This window comes from Armigeres subalbatus, chromosome 3 (genome assembly GCF_024139115.2).
Source record: "Armigeres subalbatus isolate Guangzhou_Male chromosome 3, GZ_Asu_2, whole genome shotgun sequence".
NCBI lineage: Eukaryota > Metazoa > Arthropoda > Insecta > Diptera > Culicidae > Armigeres > Armigeres subalbatus.
Genome location: NC_085141.1, coordinates 140,071,778 through 140,092,938, shown reverse-complemented (window position 1 = coordinate 140,092,938; position 21,161 = coordinate 140,071,778). Strand labels below are relative to the sequence as shown.

Sequence of the window (21,161 nt, the reverse complement as noted above, 5' to 3'; positions counted from 1 at the left end):
CGCAGGACATAATTTTACCGGCTCCGGATCTCCAGGAAATCCAGGAGGAGATTGGCCGGCTGAAGAACAACAAAGCCCCTGGGGTTGACTGGGGAGAGCTATTTAAACACGGTGGTGAGGCATTGGCTAGAGCGCTGCACTGGGTCATTACCAAGATTTTTAGGGAATACAATAATACAAAGCGAAAGGAAAGGGATTTAAGGTATTGACAAAATACGATTTTAATGGTTACATGGTTTAGATGCTTAACGATGTTTCATCTGTAACGGAACAAACACATATTTTCTTGGAAGACATCAAGAGGAAGAAATACGAGTGGGAATAACGACATACATTGATGAGCAACAAGAAGAAGACATTCGTGATGGGGTACGACAAGGGGACAATGGTTACAGCCTAACATCTGCTACTTTCAAGAATTGGTGGACAAGGGACATGTATTCGAGGTCAAGACCCGCCAACACTTCCCTAATAGGTTTTCGTTGTTTTCCTCGGACCCGGAGATGTTCATTTAGCGTAGCTCTGGGGCCACGATGCTCATCGCACGCCCACACGACATGGTCAATGTCCTGATAATCTGCGCCGCAAATACAAAGATTGCCTTCTGAGAGCCCTACTCTGAAAAGATGTGCGTTTAAGGTGTAGTGATTGGACATTAGACGACACATGGTTCGAATGAAGTCTCGTCCCATATTCAATTTTTTGAACCATGGACGCTTCGACACCTGCGGGCGAATTGAATACAGCCATCTACCCAACTCCCCATTTGTCCATTTCTGTTGCCAGCTGTTCAAGGTTTCCTGACGAACTAATGAGAAAAATTCATCGAAGGTGATTTGTCGATCGTAAGTATCACCTACCATAGCGCCCACCTTAGCCAATGAGTCCGCTTTCTCATTTCCCGGAATCAGGCAATGAGAAGGGACCCAAGCCATGGTGATTGTGTAAGACCGTTTTGATAAAACACTCAAAGCTTTCCGTATCCCGTTCAAAAGATACGAGTGCTTAACCGGTTTCATTGACCGAACAGCCTCCAGTGAACTTAGACTGTCGGAGAAGATGAAAAAGTGGTCAGGAGGTAGGGACGGGATTTGCTCAAGTGAATAGTGTATAGCTGCTAGCTCAGCAGTATACACAGAACAAGGCTCTTTGAGCTTAAAATAGGCGCTATGAAAAACGTTAAAAACACCGAAACCGGTGAAGTCATACGTGTTTGACCCATCTGTGTAAAAGCTTCTCTCCTGGCTGGCGTGCCCGTATTTGCTTACAAATAATGGTGGTAATACCTCCGCACGAAGAGAGTCTGGTATTCCATGAACCTCCTGCTTCATGGACAGATCAAATGATACAGAGGAACTGTAGGAGTCTAAGGAGTTAGCACGATTGGTTTCAACCGAAGATGGGCATACCTCCAGCGTCATATACCAGTGGTAAATACTCATGAAACGAGATTGAGGGTTTTGTTCAAGCAGCTTATCGAAGTTGTTAATGACCAATGGATTGAGAACCTCACAACGGAGGAGGAACCGAAGCGATAATTCCGCGAAACGATCTGTCAGAGGAAGAACTCCCGCAAGTACTTCCAGACTCATCGTATGAGTCGAATTCATACAACCCAACGCTATACGGAGACAGCGGTACTGAATCCGTTGGAGCTTCAGCATGTGTGTTTTCGCCGCGGACTGGAAGCAGAAGCTACCGTATTCGAGAACCGACAGAATTGTTGTTCGATACAACGTGATGAGATCTTCGGGGTGCGCTCTCCACCATGTTCCGGTTATTGATCGCATGAAGTTGATTCTTTTCTGGCATTTTTGTGTCAGATACACAATGTGCTTCCCGAAGGTGCATTTCGAGTCGAACCAGACCCCGAGATATTTAGAAGACATGCTATGAGTGATTGTCCCATCAGTTGAAGCGAGAACTTAGCCGGCTTATGTTTTTTTAAAAAGACAACCATCTCAGTTTTCTCCGGGGAGAATTCGATACCCAGCTTTAAAGCCCAAGTAGACAAATTGTCCAACCGCTGTTGGCCCCGAAACGGATACAACACAATCATCTGCAAGCTGTCTCATCGAGCAATTTGGCATGAGACATTCATCAATGTCTCTGACGTAAAAATTGTAAAGTAGGGGGCTCAAATATGAGCCCTGGGGGAGAACCATGTAGCTAATTCGTGAAGTTGCCAAGTCACCATGAGAAAAACTCATAAGCTTCTCTGACAACAAATGGTACACATAGTTGTTTAAAATTGGAGAAAGTCCACAGGCGTGAAGCTTGACGCAAACTGAATCAATTAATGTCCAAAAATACTGAGCCCATTTGCTCTTTTTTAGCGAAAGTTAACTGAATTTCTGAAGAAAGCAACGCAAGACAGTCGTTCGTCCCCTTTCCCCTACGAAAACCAAATTGTGTATCTGACAACAAACCATTAGATTCAACCCATTTGTCCAGCCAGAAGAGGATCATCTTCTCCAACACCTTCCGAAGGCAGGATAGCATCGCGATTGGGCGATACGAATTATAATCCGACGCGGGTTTTCCAGGCTTCTGGTTGGCTATCACCCTCACTTCCTCCAATCATCCGAAACAATGTTGCACTCCAGTAACTGATTGAACAAATTCAATAGGCGCTTCTTCGCGGCGTCTGGGAGGTTTTTGAGCAAATTGAACCTGATTCAATCCATCCCCGGAGCAGAATTGTTGCATGAAAAGAGAGTGAGTGAGAATTCGATCATCAAAACGGGGTGGTGATCCATATCATCCCTGTCAGCAAAAGTATCACATGATATTAGCTCCACTGGTACCGAATCCGGACAAACTTTCTTTGCAAAGTCGAGTATCCATTGCGGCGAGCTTTCACGATCTTCGTTAACGGACGACGCGTTTCGCATTCTCCTTCGGACGGTCCAAAGAGATTTCATTGAAGTCTCGCGCGACAAGCCTTTAACGAAAGTGCGCCAATATTCGCGTTTCTTCACTTTGACCAGCTTCTTGAACGCGATGTCATAAACGATGTCAGAACGATCGATCCGTGTTTCCGAAATTCCTTAAACGCGTTGGATTTCTCACGATAGAGCTGTGTGCACGCGGTGTCCCACCACGGACTATGTGGTTTCCTACGAACCGAAGCTCCTGGCACCGGCCGGCATGAAGAGCGCTGTCGATAACCAACTGAGATAGAAACTGGTACTCTTCCCGCGGTGGAAGTGTTTCTATCGACTGTATGCCATTGAAGATGACCTCCCCATATTTCCCCAAATCGATGTGCTTCGTGAGGTCATATGAGAGGTCGATAGAATCAGATGGATTACGTCCATTGGAAATCGAGACTTCGATCGGCAAATGATCACTACCATGGGGATCTTGGACCACTTTCCAAGTACAGTCCAACGATAATGAGCTCGAACAAATGGAAAGATCTAGACGACTATCTCTTGCTGGAGGAGCCACTCGTGTAACTTCTCCTGTATTCAAAATTGACATATTGAAGTCGTCGCAGAGGTCGTATATCATTGTTGAACGGTGTTTGGAGGAAGATATATCGAGGCGATACTGAGGTCTTTTCCTCGAATAGCCACCTGACATGCGACAGCTTCGGTACCAGACATCGGCGCAAGATCGACTCTATAGAAGGAGTGCTGTTTTTTGATCCCTAAAAGCACCCCTCTATATCGATTTGCCCGATCGCGGCGGATTATGTTGAAATCAGGAAAATGAAGGTTCACATCTGGTGTTTCACATAAAGCAAAAGCATCGCATTGTAATTTGTTTACCAAAAATTTGAAAATATCTAATTTTGGAACAATACTTCGACAGTTCCACTGTAGAATCGAAATCATGTTACCCTCATTGACTGAGTTAGCCATCGAAGGATACGAATAACTCGAGGAGGGGCATTTTTGAAGCCAGCTGCTTCAGGAGAGGAGTCAGAGTAAGAAGAACAGTTTTTACCATGTTCTTCACGGGGTCGGAAGCATCAAAGAAGTTGAGGATGAGCTCCACGATGCCAGAAAGAGTGAACATTGGAGCGCTCGGGAGCTCTTCTGCTCGCTCTCTATGCTCTCTTTCTGGCTGAGAAATCGCAAAAATTGGGGCATCTGGGATTTTAGATGTTCCCGGAAGCGGTGAAAACTCTCGATCATCCCGATGTGAAACCACAAAAGTTGAACGTTTTTGATTTTTTTCACCCGCTTTGAATTTGACCATGTTGGATTGGGGCTCACTTTGAGGCTGTTTTCTAGGCTTTTTCGAGGGTCGCTGGCTCTGTTTTATTCTCTTTCTCGTTGAGCCATTGAAAACAAAGGGGACCCCATTCCCAACCTCGGAGTCAGAGCTACCTTGATCGTCCAAAGGAATAGATGAGTAGATGGTGTCAGAAACGACCGGAGAAGCGGCCTTCCTCAACATTTCGGCGTAACATCGCCGAGAACGCTGCTGAAGAGACCGCTTCTGGTGGATTCGCTGCTGTATGTACGTTGGGCAAGCAACAAGAGCATATGGAGGGCTTTCGTTACAATAGACACATTTTGGTGCCGTCTTGCACGCCCCCGCCACATGCTTCTCTCCGCATGATGCACAGCGAGGTTTATTGCACAATTCATAACCTTCGGTACATACAGCCGAAGAGGTAGACGAAGTTTGCCAATTACTACGTAGTCAGGCATTGCGGATCCGGAAAAGGTGACGCAGAAAGAGTCAGACGTGGAATAAATCCGCTTCTTTCCCTCCTGCGACACCGAATACATTTGTTTGCAATCCAGCATCGCACCAGGAGGCAAAAAAAACGTTCCCTCCGTCACCACCCCGCGATCTCAAACACTGCTGATGGTAAATAGACCTTATATTCGAGAGTGAAAAGCTCGCAGGTGGCAATCTCGTTGGCCTGTTTGCGATCACTTATCGTGACGCGAAGCTTACTGAAGCCAACTATGTCAATGGACGCAAAGATGACAAGAAGCACCAAGATATCCGAGTTCAATATTTTTCATACATCCCGCTGGAGACACTGAAATCGATAAAAGTGCTTCCATCTGTTGTACAAAAATCCAAGCATTTACCAGTTTTGATGAATTTTTCTTTTTCGTGTATTTACCTACAAATAAAAAAAAGATACACAAACGTCCAAGCAAACGTCAGATCGTGCGGCACTGCTCTATGTTTTTGGTTTTCTTTCCTGCTGATGGTGCGCGAAATTTGTGCTGTTTTTTCTGTATACACTTCTGTACTTATTAGAACTACGACTCGGAGAAACGGTGTCTAGACAAGTTATTAATAGCATATCTACAAGCATATAAAGCATATCAACTGAGGAAAGGCGAACAAAAGGTAGGTCACAGGTTGTTTTTTGAAAATGATCTATTGAATAACGCACTTTTATATATTTTTTTGCGAATATAGGCACTACTGCAGACTGCATCGTATGTCACAAAATCCGCCCAGTCCAGCTACCCGTATATAAATTTTGGTGAAGTACGACGATGATGAAGCAGAATGATGAAAATGGAAAGAGCAACCAAAAAGCTGATTCACTTCTGTGTAACTACGACGACAGCTTCAAAGAACGTAAGGTATGTTTCAATTTATTTTGAATACGTAGAATTCTCTTGGAATACGTTGATTAGTAACATCCAATAATCGGAATTACTCAGTCATCGGAATGATTATTTGTGTGTAGTGCAAACTCGCTAAGTTGATTACATTTTGACCTTCAAATTATGGTGATTCTTGCCGAAAAACCGTACGCCTTGTACAATACGGTGAGAAGTCATATTTACCATATATGAAAGGGTATGTTTAGGTTAGAGTTAAACGTACGATGCGATGTCGGTACATCATCTAAACGATTAATATTACTACTCACTTTAAATACTTGGTTTTACTATTAACATGACTTTCTTTTATTCTCAACAAATAGGTTTTGGCGCAATTTCGTTACAGCGACTCAACAGAAGCGAAATTCAGCAAGGTTATGAGAGCAACATTTAGCGTAGATTCGGATATAAAGCTGGATAAAATTCTGAATCAATAAAAACAAGTGAATGATAAGAACACGTGTTTGATTTTTAAGGGTGGAACGCGACCTATATATATATATATATATATATATATATATGTACATACCGAGAAAAAAAACATATTTTCATTGCCACCATTGCGATTTGACAGAACAAAGTAATAAGCTATGAATAGCTTTCATGTTAAAGCCACGTAATTTTTAGTTTGAAGAGATAAAATTAGTTGTCTTTATTTAAGAAACGATATTTACAGTTATATACAGTTTTTTAGTATGATACCGATCAGACTACGTTATCAAACAGACAGACTTCGTTCGTACATCTAGTTTTTATTAAAAAAACGAATATGACATTTTAGAAAGTTCTCTATATCAGGCTAACTAACAGTTCGTAATTGAAACGTAGAATATATCAAAGTTTTAGTAGTTATTTTTAAGAGAAACAAACGAGTCAATAGTCTGATTAATTAAGAATATACCATTGTTAATATAATTTGATATTGAGTTTTTTGCGTTTTGTCAATTCTCTTTTTGTTTTCTTTTTCTTCAGGTTTGCTCGGTTGCTCAATTTGAATTTCATGTTCAAAATTTGCAACTTTGCCTTCACTAGCATATTCAGATATTTGTCGGCGATTTTCGTAGCACATGGAACACAAAGCACATCATACACCAGCTCTTCTGCATCGCTAGATTGGTACGGCCAGAAGATAGTGTCCAAAATAGATCGTTTAACACCATATACGCTTTTCTTCAGAAGTACCTCAAAACTTTTTTCGAAAATGGAAACAATTTTCCTGCAGAATTTGAACATCTTCTGACCTGGAGCATGGAGGCGACTGTTTTGTTTGAACTTCTTGAGATAAAGGAAGAAAGATGAAGCGTTTGAGATGTCAGCATTTGACCTTTCAATGCACTCGCGATGACTTAATTTGGAGCATACCCATCCTGTCGTATAATATATGTTGCCCAATTGATTCGAGTCGGTGATGTCCTTGGGATTCTCTTGAATACGTGTACGTTTTGATGACCATTTGTAGTGCTTTGGATGCTCGTTTGGAATCAGTTTAACTTTGGCCATTTGTGAAGTGTTGACGAAGTACTGGCTCAAATCAGCTTTAACATTCCCAAGTTTCTTGGGAGCAATTAGCTGATTAATAACAATGGCCTTGTAAGCAGATGCAAATTTACTTGCATCGGGATGGTTGTTATTTGAATTTTTCCAACGAATTTGTAGTGACCAAGAGTTAATTCTTGATATGTTTGGTTGCTGTTCGTATTGCAACCATTTTTTTGCGTCGGTACGTCATAACAATGTTCATAAAACTGATTTTATGTACTCTCTGCAAATCACAGCGTACTGCGATTTTTCACTAGTCAAAAAATCAATATTGGTTTCTATATAAACAATTAGTAGCTCTTAAGAACGTGTTCATGGAAGCATACTGTGCATGATATGTAAATGTTTCAAATATGTTTTTACATCTGCACAACATATCATCGTATTCTCCACATCTTTTCCCTCCTGTACTCTTCAAATATTTTGCTAAAATAAAATTCAGTTACATTTGTGCCCAAACTGTAACCAAAAGCAATTTATCTTGAAGTGTAAAACTTTTTGAGTATTTCCAGAATTAAATACACCCGCTTCACTTAATAAATGCGTATTGATATTTAATGATCATCGTTCCATACGTAATACCTATGATATATTAAATTTGACATTTTATTAAAATCCCAAAAATAGTCGATTCCAAAAGCAATGCAAAACCAACACACATACAATCCAAATCTAATCGGAATCCATTCCCAATCCAATCCAAATACAATTAGAATCTGATTCTACCCAATCTAAATCCAATCCAAATCGAAATTCAATCTAAATCCAATCCAAATCGGATTAAATTCAATCTTAATCTAATCTAATCCAATCCAATCAAATACTAATTCAAATCCAATCCCATTTTGAACCAAATCCAATTCAAATGCAGCCGAAATCAAATTCTAATCCAAACCAAATCCAATCAAAATTCATTCTAAATCCAATCCAATTTCAGTCCAAATCTAATCCAATCCAAATCCAATCCTAATAAAAATTCAATCCTAATAAAATTCAATCCAAATCAAATTCAAATCTGAACCAATTCAATTCAAATGCAATCTATATACAATCCCATTTCAATCCAAATCCAATCCAAATCTAATCCAATCCAAATACAACCTGAATCAAATTCAAATCCAAATCCAATCCTAATCCTATTCAAATCCAACCCAAATCCAATGTAAATTCAATCCAAATCCAATTAAAATCCAATCCAAATCCAATCCAAATCCAATCCAAATCCAATTCAAATCCAATCCAAATCCAATCCCAATCCAATCCAAATCCAATCCAAATCCAATCCAAATCCAATCAAAATCCAATCCAAATCCAATCCAAATCCAATCCAAATCCAATCCAAATCCATCCAAATCAATCCAAATCAATCCAAACCAATCCAAATCAATCCAAATCAATCCAAATCCAATCCAAACCAATCCAAACCAATCCAAATCAATCCAAACCAATCCAAACCAATCCAAACCAATCCAAACCAATCCAAACCAATCCAAATCAATCCAAACCAATCCAAACCAATCCAAATCAATCCAAATCAATCCAAATCAATCCAAATCAATCAAACCAATCCAAAACCAATCCAAAACCAATCCAAATCAATCCAAATCAATCCAAAACCAATCCAAACCAATCCAAATCCAATCCAAATCAATCCAAATCAATCCAAATCGAATCCAAATCCAATCCAAATAAAATCCAAATCAATCCAAATCAATCCAAATCCAATCCAAATCCAATCCAAATCAATCCAAATCAATCCAAATCCAATCCAAATCAATCCAAATCAATCCAAACCAATCCAAATCAATCCAAAACCAATCCAAAACCAATCCAAATCAATCCAAATCCAATCCAAAACCAATCCAAATCAATCAAATCCAATCCAAACCAATCCAAACCAATCCAAATCAATCCAAACCAATCCAAATCCAATCCAAATCAATCCAAATCAATCCAAACCAATCCAAATCAATCCAAATCAATCCAAACCAATCCAAACCAATCCAAATCAATCCAAACCAATCCAAATCAATCCAAATCCAATCAAACCAATCCAAATCAATCCAAATCAATCAAACCAATTCAAACCAATTCAAATCCAATTCAAACCAATCCAAATCAATCCAAATCAATCAAATCAATCCAAATCAATCCAAATCAATCCAAATCAATCCAAATCAATCCAAATCAATCCAAATCCAATCCAAATCCAATCCAAATCCAATCCAAATCCAATCCAAATCCAATCAAAATCCAATCCCAATCCAAACTAAATCCAATCTAAATACAATCCAACTCCAATCCGAATCCAATCTAAATCTAATCCATCACAAATCCAATCCAAATCTAATCCAATTCCAGTTGAAATCCAAATCAAAATTCTATCATATCCAAATAAAAATCCAATTCAAATCCAATCAAAGTCCAATTCATGCTAAATCCAATCAAAATTCAATACTTATCTAGTCTGAATCCGATCCAATTCCAATTAACTTTTTTTTTGCCAATTAACTTTTTTTGCCAATTAACTTTTTTTTTTAAATTTAGATTTGAATCAATTAGACCATGTTTCTTTCACTTAAAACAGACGTGTCAAGCATCTGTTGCATAAGTGAGAAGACATCAAAATCTAATAATTTATTTTAATTTTAAAATTGGAAATCCTCCGTATCATTTAATCCATTATAAAAACCACACAAATCATGTTTGTCGAAGTTCATATGAATGTGGTTTTGTACTCTTGCTTATCAATATTTTCTCATTAAATTTCTTGTGTTACAACATCTTTCTCTGTCTCAGTTTTTTTTAGGATAATTTAAAAATTTTGTAGCTTTCGCAAAGCTATTTCTCAATTCTGGAGACCTCTCACTCCGAATTAATTCCACAGAGACCTCTCACTCTGGTTTTTTAAGTCGTATGCATCTCGCTCCAGCAATCATACATTGCAAAGAGTCCTCAGGTTAATTTGTTTGGATCGGAGACCTCTCACTCCAACAATTTTAAGTTCCAGAGTTCTAGTTCGCTCTGGATATTCGTTGCCATGTTCTTTTGTAAACCAATCGACAAATTCATCAGTTTGAATATCATTTCATAGAATTCTGAATAATTCACATGTTGTTCAATATACTCACAATTCATTAGGGAACTTCTACTGCGCAATGTAGTGACCGAGAGCGAATTCTTGATAAGTTTGGTTGCAGGTCGAACTGGAACCATTTTTTGCGTTGGTACGTCATAACAATGTTCATAAAACTGATTTTATGTACTCTCTGCAAATCACAGCGTACTGCGATTTTTCACTAGTCAAAAAATCAATATTGGTTTCTATATAAACAATTAGTAGCTCTTAAGAACGTGTTCATGGAAGCATACTGTGCATGATATGTAAATGTTTCAAATATGTTTTTACATCTGCACAACATATCATCGTATTCTCCACAGAATTATCGAAAAGAAGTGTTCAAGGCAATCTTGAGATAGGTTACGTGTTCTCAAGAATCCAAAACCATATACAGTACGCAATTCTTTCCAAAGATGTTCAACGGCGGAGATATATTGAATCCATCCTCCGATGAAATACGGTGATCGAGATTGTGCTATGAGTTTTGGGTATTCAGCTTCCTGCAAAATGTTATATTTAAACAAGATAAGAAAACATATTTGTTACACATACCTTAGACAAATCGAAGCACTCCTTAGATATGAATCTGAGCGATTTCAATCGTTGCTTCATGGTGGCCATGTATTTCCAATGTGGTGAATTTTCAAACAATGGTCTTTTTAAGTCCTTCAATGTTTATTAGTATAGTATTATTAGGTCCATCGATGTTAAATAGTATACTGCCGTGAATCGCATATATGTCCCATATGAATAGGGAACCCAGCAAAGATTGGATAGATATGCAATTCATGGCAGTATAGTCCTGTAACTGTAAAAGGTTCTTACCTTAGTTTCTTTGAAGGATATCGAATTGGCACAATCAAACAGTTTATCGAAACTTTCACAATAATTGGCAGTGTTTAAGCAATTATTTGAAAGTTTTTTCGTGTGCACGTAAGCTTTTATTCCCGCGCTTACAGATTCACTCAATGTTTGTGCTGCTTTTCCCACATTCATTTCTGTGAAAGGTGCCATCTTTATATGGTCATATGACAGCTTTGGTACACTTCGCGGAATGTGTTTAACGTCTTCATCAAATAGGTCGCTTATGTGTTGGAAAGAACAAATTTTACCGTCAAATACAGCATTGTGTCGCAGCAAATTATTCCGCGTGGATTTTATCAAGTGCGGAGCATCGAAGGCACAATAGATTTTATTCATTTTGTAGACCAGCCAAGGTTGCTTTTCAGTGACGCCAAAGGTTTTAAAAAGCGATCTATTTGTGCTGTTTTGATCGCATGTTATCATCTTAGGTATGAGACCTGCTTCAACCACTAATTTGATTCCTTCGTTGACTATGTCTTACAATCGATTTGCATTGGCGGAACTGGCATTGAAAAAATAACCGATCGCTTGCTTGAATCCGGATTTCAAAGATTTTACCATGATTGTTAATGCATTACTTGCCCTTTGAGTAAGATTATTGTCTGCATGTCCAACTTTAGTTGGGAATCCTTGAAAATAATCAGGTTAAACGCTGTGTGATTGACATTTCATCCAACAAAATAAATTGTCACCAACCTCTCATCATCAGGAAGTCCTGCTACTCTCAGTTTTAACAGCTGAAGAATTGTCTTTGAATAGCCTTCCTTTACCTCGAGCTTCGATAACCATCCCTGGATTGTACTAATCGATGGAAGCGCGAAAAATTTCCTCATTTGGCGGTACGCTTTACTAGAACAATACTAGAGTGCTTTGAGAATAGGTCGTATGTGCAAAAGAGAGCCTCTCTTCGGTTACATTCTCTTTCGATTATTACAAAGCTATACACAAATTTATGTTGGATTTTTTGTCAGATATCTAAAGACAATAACTTTGTCTAGCATGCTAAAGTGAAAATGTAGCAGAAAATGCTAAACTTGCCGATCTATTAGCGAAAGAGAGCGTGAACAAAGAGAATCTCTCTTTTGCACATACGACCTATTTTCAAAGCAATCTAGAATAATGAAGTACTATTGCCATATTCTTCATTTCTGTAGAATACCTCGCTCCACGTAATTTCCTGTTTTTGTTACGTTGTAACTCAAGAAGCATGGGATCCGTAAGCTTCTTTGAATATTTTTCCAGTTGTTTCTTAAGCTCCAGAACCTCAGCTTCAAGTTTCTTGATTCGCGATTTCTGTTTAGAGAGATTTTTCTGATAATGTCTCACTCTTGTCTTTAAACCTCTGTTCTCCTCCTCCATTGGCGTAACTACAGGGGGGCTAGGGGGGGCTATAGCCCCACCTAGGATCTGGCTAGCCCCCCCTAAAAAGTTTGTTACTTTGTATAAGTATTGCACATATCTAGTCCACTGATTATATACGGGGGTAAATGCAGAGAAATTATTGTCTTCATTATGCAATCCCTCTCTTTGAAACACTACAGCAAGTTGAATCTATTCGCTCAAACTTCGAGCAATTGTTATAAGGCTTGCTCACGACAAAACCTGGACCCCTCAAAACACGTTATAATTTATGAAATACCAAAGGAAATACCTTATCATCAAGTCAAGACAAAATTTTCAAAACGACTTATCTGCTTTTGTAAACAAAGATTCAAACGACGTGTTGCTACTGGAGCGGACGAAGTTTTCGGACCTCTTCAAGACGAACTCGTACTTGTATTTCTGAGTTAGCTTTAAGCTGAAATATAGTTTTAATTCAGTAATTTCTGCATGTGTTTACAATTGTGGTTAACTTACATTAAATAGTCCTGCATGTACAATTCATCCGTTGTTGTGTAGCAATTTATTATTTATATTTGTTTGTTCTGTAATTTTATGTTTTAGAATAACTAATTTAGTGTGCAATTCAAGTGCGTGATTATTTACTTACATATATAGTTCGATTATTATAGGCTAGGTTTAACAATTTTAGGATTTCCAATTTTAGGTAAAGCAGCAAACTCCGTGATGTTGCACTTTGACTCGCAAACAATGACACCTCGATTGCTGTCTTCCTGCTTCTTGACTTTCTACTTTATTCCCATTTTATCAGTATGGAATCTCATGGGTGGTACAAGAACAGTTGATACGGGTATGCATGTCCGTGTTGCCAACACGACGAATTGACGAATCTGATAGCTCTCCCACGCAAACCAACACCACCAATAGGAAGGTGAAGGTTTCCGCTACCTGTTGATGGTGTTAGTTTACGTGGGAGAGCTATCAGATTCGTCAAATCCGCAAATCGTCGTTTGAATCTTTGCTTACAAAAGCAGATAAGTCGTTTTGAAAATTTTGTCTTGAAGTAAATTATAAAATATATTATTTATTAGTACTACAAGTACTTAATGGATAATGGACAATTCCTTGAGATTTTCAAGTTTTTCCAGGTTTTGTGAGTAATTTTATCTAAATCGAGCGTATGATCTTAACCTTCCTAACTAATACCCTAAAAGCTGCAGCGCATTTTCACTGAAGGCTTCTTTAGAAAGGTTCGGTAAAACTCTAAGATTTCAAGTAGAGGTAACTAAAAGTTGAATAAGAAAAAACTTTGTATTCTTTCGGATAGATTTTAGAAACTCCGCATACTATTTAATTCTCTAAACTCCTATTGTCGCTGCAGCAATGAAACCAGTGAAAATGTCTCAGTAGGCGTGAAAAAGAGCTACTGAGAGAAAATATGTGTTTAATGTTTAATGTTCCTATGTGTAAACACCAATAAGTTGTATTGGGATGTAAAACTGATTTTTTAAAATCATCCTAGAAGTTATTCTAACAGAAAAGAGAGGTTAGTTTGTTGTGGTCAGATCGCCGTTTGAAAGCTCGTAGAAATTGTCATGCCACTGAATTGAAAGCTGGCGCAAAGAGTTTAACCAACTAATTTATCCAATATTTAATTTATAGTGTATTCTAGGTTCGAAGCAAATCAAAAAATCCTTTTAAAATCAGGATCGTGTTTCACATTCTATTTACGGCGAGCGCAACACCTATGGTTTTCTGAACCTACCAAGGATTTTGGGAATCCTACGAGATTTCTAGATTTTTGTAACAGGGCTGAGCGTTGATGAACATCATTTGAAATATTTAAGTCGTCCATTGATATCTGGTAGTCCAACAATATACATTAGTTGAATCGAGCGAAAATGGTAAACTTCCTGTGTTATGAGTGTTAAAATGGAAAAGTTAAAAAAAAGTTAGCCCCCCCTAGACTTTTTCATTAGTTACGCCAATGTCCTCCTCTACGATTACGAGCCGCTCCATGGATTTAACAACTCGGTCCACATCTAAAGCGTAATCATGATCATGAAGAATATGTTCAACCGGCATTTTCTTTGGATTTCCGTTTGCCAAGCATATTTGATGATTGGTATCGAGATTTTCCAGCTCTACTTCTCCGGCTACTTCAATTTCATTGTCCGCATATTCCCGGTCCAAATCCATTGGAGTCGATGCTTCAATAGATGAATATTCAATGTCCATCGGATTTGGTTTGTTGTCTATTTCTGATAGATTAGCCGGGAAAAGTGATGGAACTGCAAATTGTCTTAAGCTAAAATGGATTAAGTAGTTAGGTTTTGTTATTATGCTTAATTTAATCATACCCTTGAGATTTGTTTCTGTGATTTGTGAAATCCGAATTAACAAAATGCCTCGAGCAGATTTGACTGTTCCTATTGATATTCGAATTTCGACAAAACTCGATCCATGGTTTCACATCTCTTTAAAATAAGGTCAATTTAATTTTTGTTGCTCATTGTAATAAATACACGTTGATACCTGTTCCGAATAAAGATACGGAAGAATGATGCTCCTGAGAGGGGATTTTTAAAGCTCGCACAGCCAGAAACGGCACATAAAATCCTTCCCATTTCTTTCGCCTACTAAAACACATTTAGAAAATACTAATTTCACCGCAAATTAACAACCACTTTTAGAACCAGACTACTTTTGACCAAAATAACTTAAGACCGGCAATTTCCAGCGCGTTTCTAACTAATTGTACTCAGATGTAGTTTATGATTCTGTTTTGTTTGTATTCTTTTGATTTTACGGCACTATGGAGAGAAAGATGGCCATTTTTCGAAAATATAAGATAATTTCCAACCTGCAAAGATTGTACTGTTGTTAGTTCATTCAAGTATTTTAGATTTGCCATTTCAAATTAAACGTTCCAATCCTAGTAATTAGATCCAGAATTTTATTGTTAATGTTGATTTAATAGCAAAAAAATACCTTGCTGAATTGAAGGTAGTGCTTGAAAAAATATTTTTGACCATCTCCAAGTGTGAGACTTATCCATGGTGCAACGAATAAGCTGTCATTTCTTCTTATGTTGTTATTGTATTGACACAGTGGCGTAGCCAGAAAATTGGTCTGGGGGGGGTTTCCTGAACATTTTTTTTTTCGAAAAAAAAATTTTCTTCCAAAAATTTTGTCTTTGGGGGGGTTTTATACCCAAAACCACCCCCGTGCTACGCCACTGCATTGACAAGGTGGTCGAATATAAATTAACAGTGTAGTAGTTCGGTTTTTGTTCACTAGAGGCGCTTTACGTGTCTCCGCAAAATCAATAAAGTCGGGCATCTTGTTGCTTCTTGTCATCTTTGATGGACGTGACAGACGAAAATCACTGTTCCAGATCTTTGCTGATCTGGCTGGCATTCAAACGTTTGCCTTTGGGTCGAAAGAAAACAACATATGGCCCACTAGAGTCGTGAGGGTAGACCTTGGGACGGGGGCTCGTAGAGGAAATGTTAGCGTTGCTGGTGTCCTTTTCGTTTTGGTTTGGAACACCCGAATGCAACGAAACATCTGACTGGGAGGATGGATGGTGGCAGGACGGCAGCGTCTGTGTTGGTGGACACGAACGATAGGATGATGACTGTCGGCGTGGGGCGATGATGCCTGCGCCTGCGATGGACGCCGAAGAAACTGCAAAATTTTGCGTTGTCTTGCAAAAGCAACGAAATGGCTACTTAACTGCTTTAGCTAAGCACCACTTCCACTCAAGCACTATGCTTCAAAATACTTTCGGAAAAAAACCTCTACCTGTACTTCAGGAAAAAAACCAAAAGAGAAGCAGACCGTACGCGGACTTCAACCGTCTTACTCGGATGCTCGACGTGGAATAATGAGGTTTTTTTTAAATATCGATTTTAATTTTTCAAACAATTTTTTTTTCAGTGTAGAAATCGGTTTTTTAATTTTTGGATATTTTTCCAAACAACTTCTGGGAATTTCAAGACAGTCCGCCATACAACACTTTTTTGTAAGTCTTGTCATTTCAAAGTTACACCGATTTAAAACAAAATCAATGAACAAAAATAGGCCCTTATCAAATGTTACTCTTGGCAAGTTTTGAAAAGTATGCAGAGAGTGGCTTAGAAATATCATATCTTTATGCCCACTAAATTTCATTCGATTCTGAGATGGTGCTGCCATCCACTGGTCGAGTTGGCGCGAAATTTGTCGTCGTCAATGATTCGCAACTTTTTTAAATAATACAAATTGAAATGTAGATCAATATTCACATTAGTTAGTGAATTTGTTACTAATATTCATATACTTTATATATGCTTCACCAAACCATTGAAGAAAATAAAGAAATATGATACGCGGTGATGGCTTTAAATATATACAATTTTGTTCAACCATAGTTTATGAGTGACCCCTAAACGTGAATTTCGTGCATAAATATCTGAAACACTGTTATTATACATATTCAATTATGTTGTAACTTCATTGGAAAATGTTTTGATTTTCGATTCCATCCCAACTTCGTGTGTCGGTTTTCACCTTCACAAGGTGTCGACCGCACCCACCCCGGCTGATCGGCTTGAAAATGGATTGTTCCCATTTTCATCAGAATTCAAATTCTATCGAGAAGTATTGTCGTGAGACCTCATGGACCGATGAATAAAGGGCCAAATTATGCTTGTATAAAATTTCTAGACCGGACAATTGCTTCATAGATTGAGGAGCTGTAAAGTAGCTTAAAGTGTCCCACTTTCCTACGGGTGAATAAACATTTATTTAAACCACCTGCAAAAGCAACAAATATAAGGAGAGCGTTCGTTCCATTTTTTTAAAGTTTCCTTCGTATCGTTTTACAATGTAGCTTGTTACTTTTTAGCTTCAATTATAATACCTAGCTAAACAGTATCAAAATACTTTTCAGCAATTCAGGCAGCGGTATATGTTCTTCATCCATTAGCTTTCGATCCTAAGCCACTTGGGTGGTAATATCACAGCATTGCCCAACTGCACTAATTACACCCCATTCCAATCAAAAGCCGAAAACAATCTCCAAAAAAACACCTTTCAATTTAGTTATGATCTCATTTGGTATGATTTTCCGCGGGCTAAATCCACTTAGAGATGGTGCGAAGTTAATGAGTTATCCAACACGAAAAATATACACGCTATAGGTGATCGCCGGCCGGCCGGCCGGCACGATGCGTAAACAAGTGCGTACTGTTGAGAAAGATCTGCGATGCAAAATTCAGTCGATAGGCAACCAATAAACAGATCATTATCTGCCAGGATCGATTTAATTGAAAACCGTTCGTGCGCACAGGAGCGAGTGTAATGGATCGAGAGATGGGGCTGGTCAGTTGTGTAGAATATTTGAAATTTTCTCGCCGGGTAGCCGCTAACGTAGGTTGTTGAACTTTTTCGGTGCTATTTCAAACGAATGTGGCGGTTTACAGGCTCCGCACGTGACGGTTGACACCAACTGTTGTAGGAATTGGCGTGGTTTGTTTGCAAACATTCGTGTACTGGACAAGGTGTCTAGCGATGCAACTTCCGTTACTGGGCTGGATGTTTGGACTACATGGCTTGGTTTTGGCAGGGCTGAAGAAGCCGGATGCGTTCTTAGATTGATGTTATAAAACCGTGAGAAACGAGAGTGATGAAGTTAGTTGTTTGCCTGCTAGGTGATGAAACAAGTGACTTCACAAGGAGTGGATTATATTTAGTGCAGTAAGTGGTTGGTAGCAGTGAGGGTTTCCGTGCACTTCTTCAAATGACGCAATCGAGGCTGATCGTGTGCTGGGTGTTTGTGGTTGGCTTGATTATAGAACATAACAATTATGGCAAGGTATGGCATTATTTGTATAGCAGTGAGTGCAAGTAAAATTAACTAACCAACGCCACAGGTTTCAGCATTTCTTCCACTACTTGGAATGAAGCCTTTTGGACGCAGTCGTGGTCCACTTGGAGGGCCCAGACCGTTTGCAAGGAGAGGTATGCCTTTTCTCAGGGCCAGCAATCCATTCGCTGATAGCGACGACAAAAAAGTAGAACAAAAAACAGATGAAGTTGTGCATTCATCTAACCATGTTGAAGACATCATTATACCTGAATTATTGTCAACTGTAATAGGTTACTTCAACGCAGATGGGACAATAGAGAAGTTCGCTACTGTTGAAAAGATACCGGAGAAGTCGAGACGAAAACGATCCATAGATTCTCCTTCTGGTTATTTAATTGATTCACTCGAGGTAAGTTTACTTTCAAGAAGACCCGCATCTGGATTATTGATTTATTTCTGAGCTCTCAAATAAAATGTTCCTGTTTTTAGAACACAGACAATGATAACGTGAAGCTTTATGATCCACATGCCGAAGTCTACCCGTTGAAATATGTTAGAGCTGTACAAGTTCCGCGAAGTATACGCGAAGCTTCGAGAGTATCTCATCGACTACGCCTTGGAGCTCCTGCAAACAGGTATGCCACATTCATCCCACATGAAAAATCTGTAGACAGTTCCAACGATAGAAGCTTGCGAAGAATCTTGAGGGATTATGCGTGGTCTCAGTACGTTCCACGCCCCCGAGACGAAGATGATCTTGTGGCGGCGGAAACCATTCCACAGGATGTTCAGGATATTCGTAATCAGATCAGCCAAGCAAGTCCTCCGGATGGAACTCTAAACTTTTTGGCTGCGCTGAACGAATTTCTCGCAGAAAATACAGCGCCTCAAACTGGGCCGAATCAAGTATCCAGCATTCACGTAGTCTCAGATAACGGTACGGTTGCTCCTGAGCCCGTTGAAACGCAAAACAAAACTGATAAAGCCGCTCCCGGCACAGTCATCAACTACAATTTCTTCCAATTTGGCTGCTGTCGTGACAATAACCTTAAAGACGGTGCAAACCCAGCTTGTATAGAATTGCTGAGTCAAATACCTCATCGAATAGACAAACGAAAAGGTGTCCATGAATTTGAACTTGTTATGGATGGTACCGCAATGGAGAATCCGATTTTCGCCGACGACTATCCGACAAGAAAATTGTTAAAGCCGATTCGTAATAAGAGAAGCGGTCGGAAGCTCAAGGTTTGGAAGCTTCATCAAATACTTGATTCTGATGAACTTTTGGTGTCAGAATCGCAACACAAACCAGATATGGCAAATGTGCCGAGTGAAGTCAATGAAGATTCTGCAAGGCCTCGTGACCCACGTCACTCCAGAGATTCCGGTAGATATCGTCCAAATCGTGGAGATCAGTCACCAATGCGGATCCCCAATCCATTAGAAGCTCTAGTGCCTGTCAAAAGAACACAACTACAAGCCCCCGAAGACCAGGCAGTAGATTCAAAAGGACGAAGAATCAGGCCCAAACTAACTCCGCGGATAAAAGGACGTCGTGCTGATGAACTTCCCGCCACCACTACGACAACAGAACAACCCAAGACAACGACATCTACGGCAGCGCCAACGACAACTCCGCAGGAAACAACCACACGAAAAAGATTTCGCCTCCGGCCACGCCAGAAAAAAAGCATCGAAAATGAGGCGTATTATCGCTCAGACTCTGTAGACGCATCTTCCGAGGCACATCATCCTAAATTACAAACATCATTTGGGAAGCAGTTCAAGAGAGGTAAAACGGCTAAGAAGCTATCGAAAAAGCCACTGAATACCGCTCAACAAATGCAGCTCATAGATACTAGAAACAGTGAGGATAAATGGGAGAAGATCTTCGCATTGACCACTCCGCGGACTATGCCAAGGCGAAGTATTAATAACCCGATAGCAAAATCTTCTAAACGAGACTCGCGCTGGCGCCTGAAACGGGCTCAACAGTTCAGGCAACGACGCTTCAAAAATGGACATCCATCTGAGGACCAATTAGGACGGCAACCGATAAACATATTCACATCTCCGACCCCCAGACCACGACCTGCAAGTAGGGTGGAACGATTTGGAAGAATTAACCCCATTTCTGCGGAACCTTCGCTTCCAGTTAGCTACAATGTACCCATCGAATATATTCCACCAGCACCACCAGCGCCCCCACCGGCCCCACAACCAAGTCCAGCATTGCCATCGGTAGCCGATGAGCGCCGGCAACGCAAAATGCGGCCCGTCAGTCGACAACCCAGTAGACCGCGGTTGGGATCAAGCTCGGCTGAGATTATGAAAATGGGTCCACCACGGGAACCCATTGTGCAACCAATTGTACAACCACAAACTGGCATCCCACCAGCAATGCAGGATTTCATTGTTCGGAAGGTAAAAGAACATTGCGAAACATGCAACCCCAATGAGGTTATCAAAAACCCACAAAGTAGAAGCGCTTCACCTGCCCGATATTATTCGTCTTATAAAAATAAAAGCCCTCAGAGTGTCCGGGCACCGCGGACTCAACCAGTAGCGCCACCTTCAGGATTGCTCGGAATGAATCCACGTAGGTGAACATCCTTATTCGTACCACCAGTCTTTGACCCCATTAATTATGGATTACTTTCTTCTAGTGCGATCCATATTCCAGATGGAAATCTTTAAACCCTGGAGAAATTTACTGAATGGCAAAACTCCAAAATCGTAGGATTTTAACTCCTTGCCCAGTCAGGAATGCCATCTGTAAGCCGTAGTTCTCGTTGAATATTCTCTCGTATTGTGATTCTTATCGTTGGAACTGTCGAAATAAACTACA

At 39.6% G+C, this 21,161-nt stretch overlaps 1 protein-coding gene and 1 long non-coding RNA gene across 4 annotated transcripts; both read left to right on the top strand.

Moving 5' to 3' along the window:
• Positions 1 to 5,190: 5,190 nt before the first annotated feature.
• On the top strand, positions 5,191 to 6,038 carry LOC134220744 (uncharacterized). The gene is made up of 3 exons (XR_009982037.1): positions 5,191 to 5,328; positions 5,401 to 5,570; positions 5,918 to 6,038. It is a non-coding gene; the product is annotated as an uncharacterized LOC134220744 (long non-coding RNA).
• Positions 6,039 to 17,788: 11,750 nt separating this feature from the next.
• On the top strand, positions 17,789 to 21,161 carry LOC134220024 (uncharacterized). Of its 3 annotated transcripts, XM_062698953.1 has the most exons (5): positions 17,796 to 17,826; positions 17,928 to 18,319; positions 18,378 to 18,722; positions 18,803 to 20,912; positions 20,980 to 21,161. In XM_062698953.1, the coding sequence occupies exons 2-5, from the start codon at positions 18,245 to 18,247 to the stop codon at positions 21,051 to 21,053; spliced, it is 2,604 nt and encodes an 867-aa protein (XP_062554937.1). In that variant the 5' UTR covers positions 17,796 to 17,826; positions 17,928 to 18,244; the 3' UTR covers positions 21,054 to 21,161. The 3 variants fall into 3 exon arrangements, with proteins under 3 accessions (XP_062554936.1, XP_062554938.1, XP_062554937.1); XM_062698952.1 differs by having other exon boundaries at positions 17,789 to 18,319; XM_062698954.1 differs by having other exon boundaries at positions 17,789 to 18,319; positions 18,803 to 20,916; positions 20,980 to 21,142.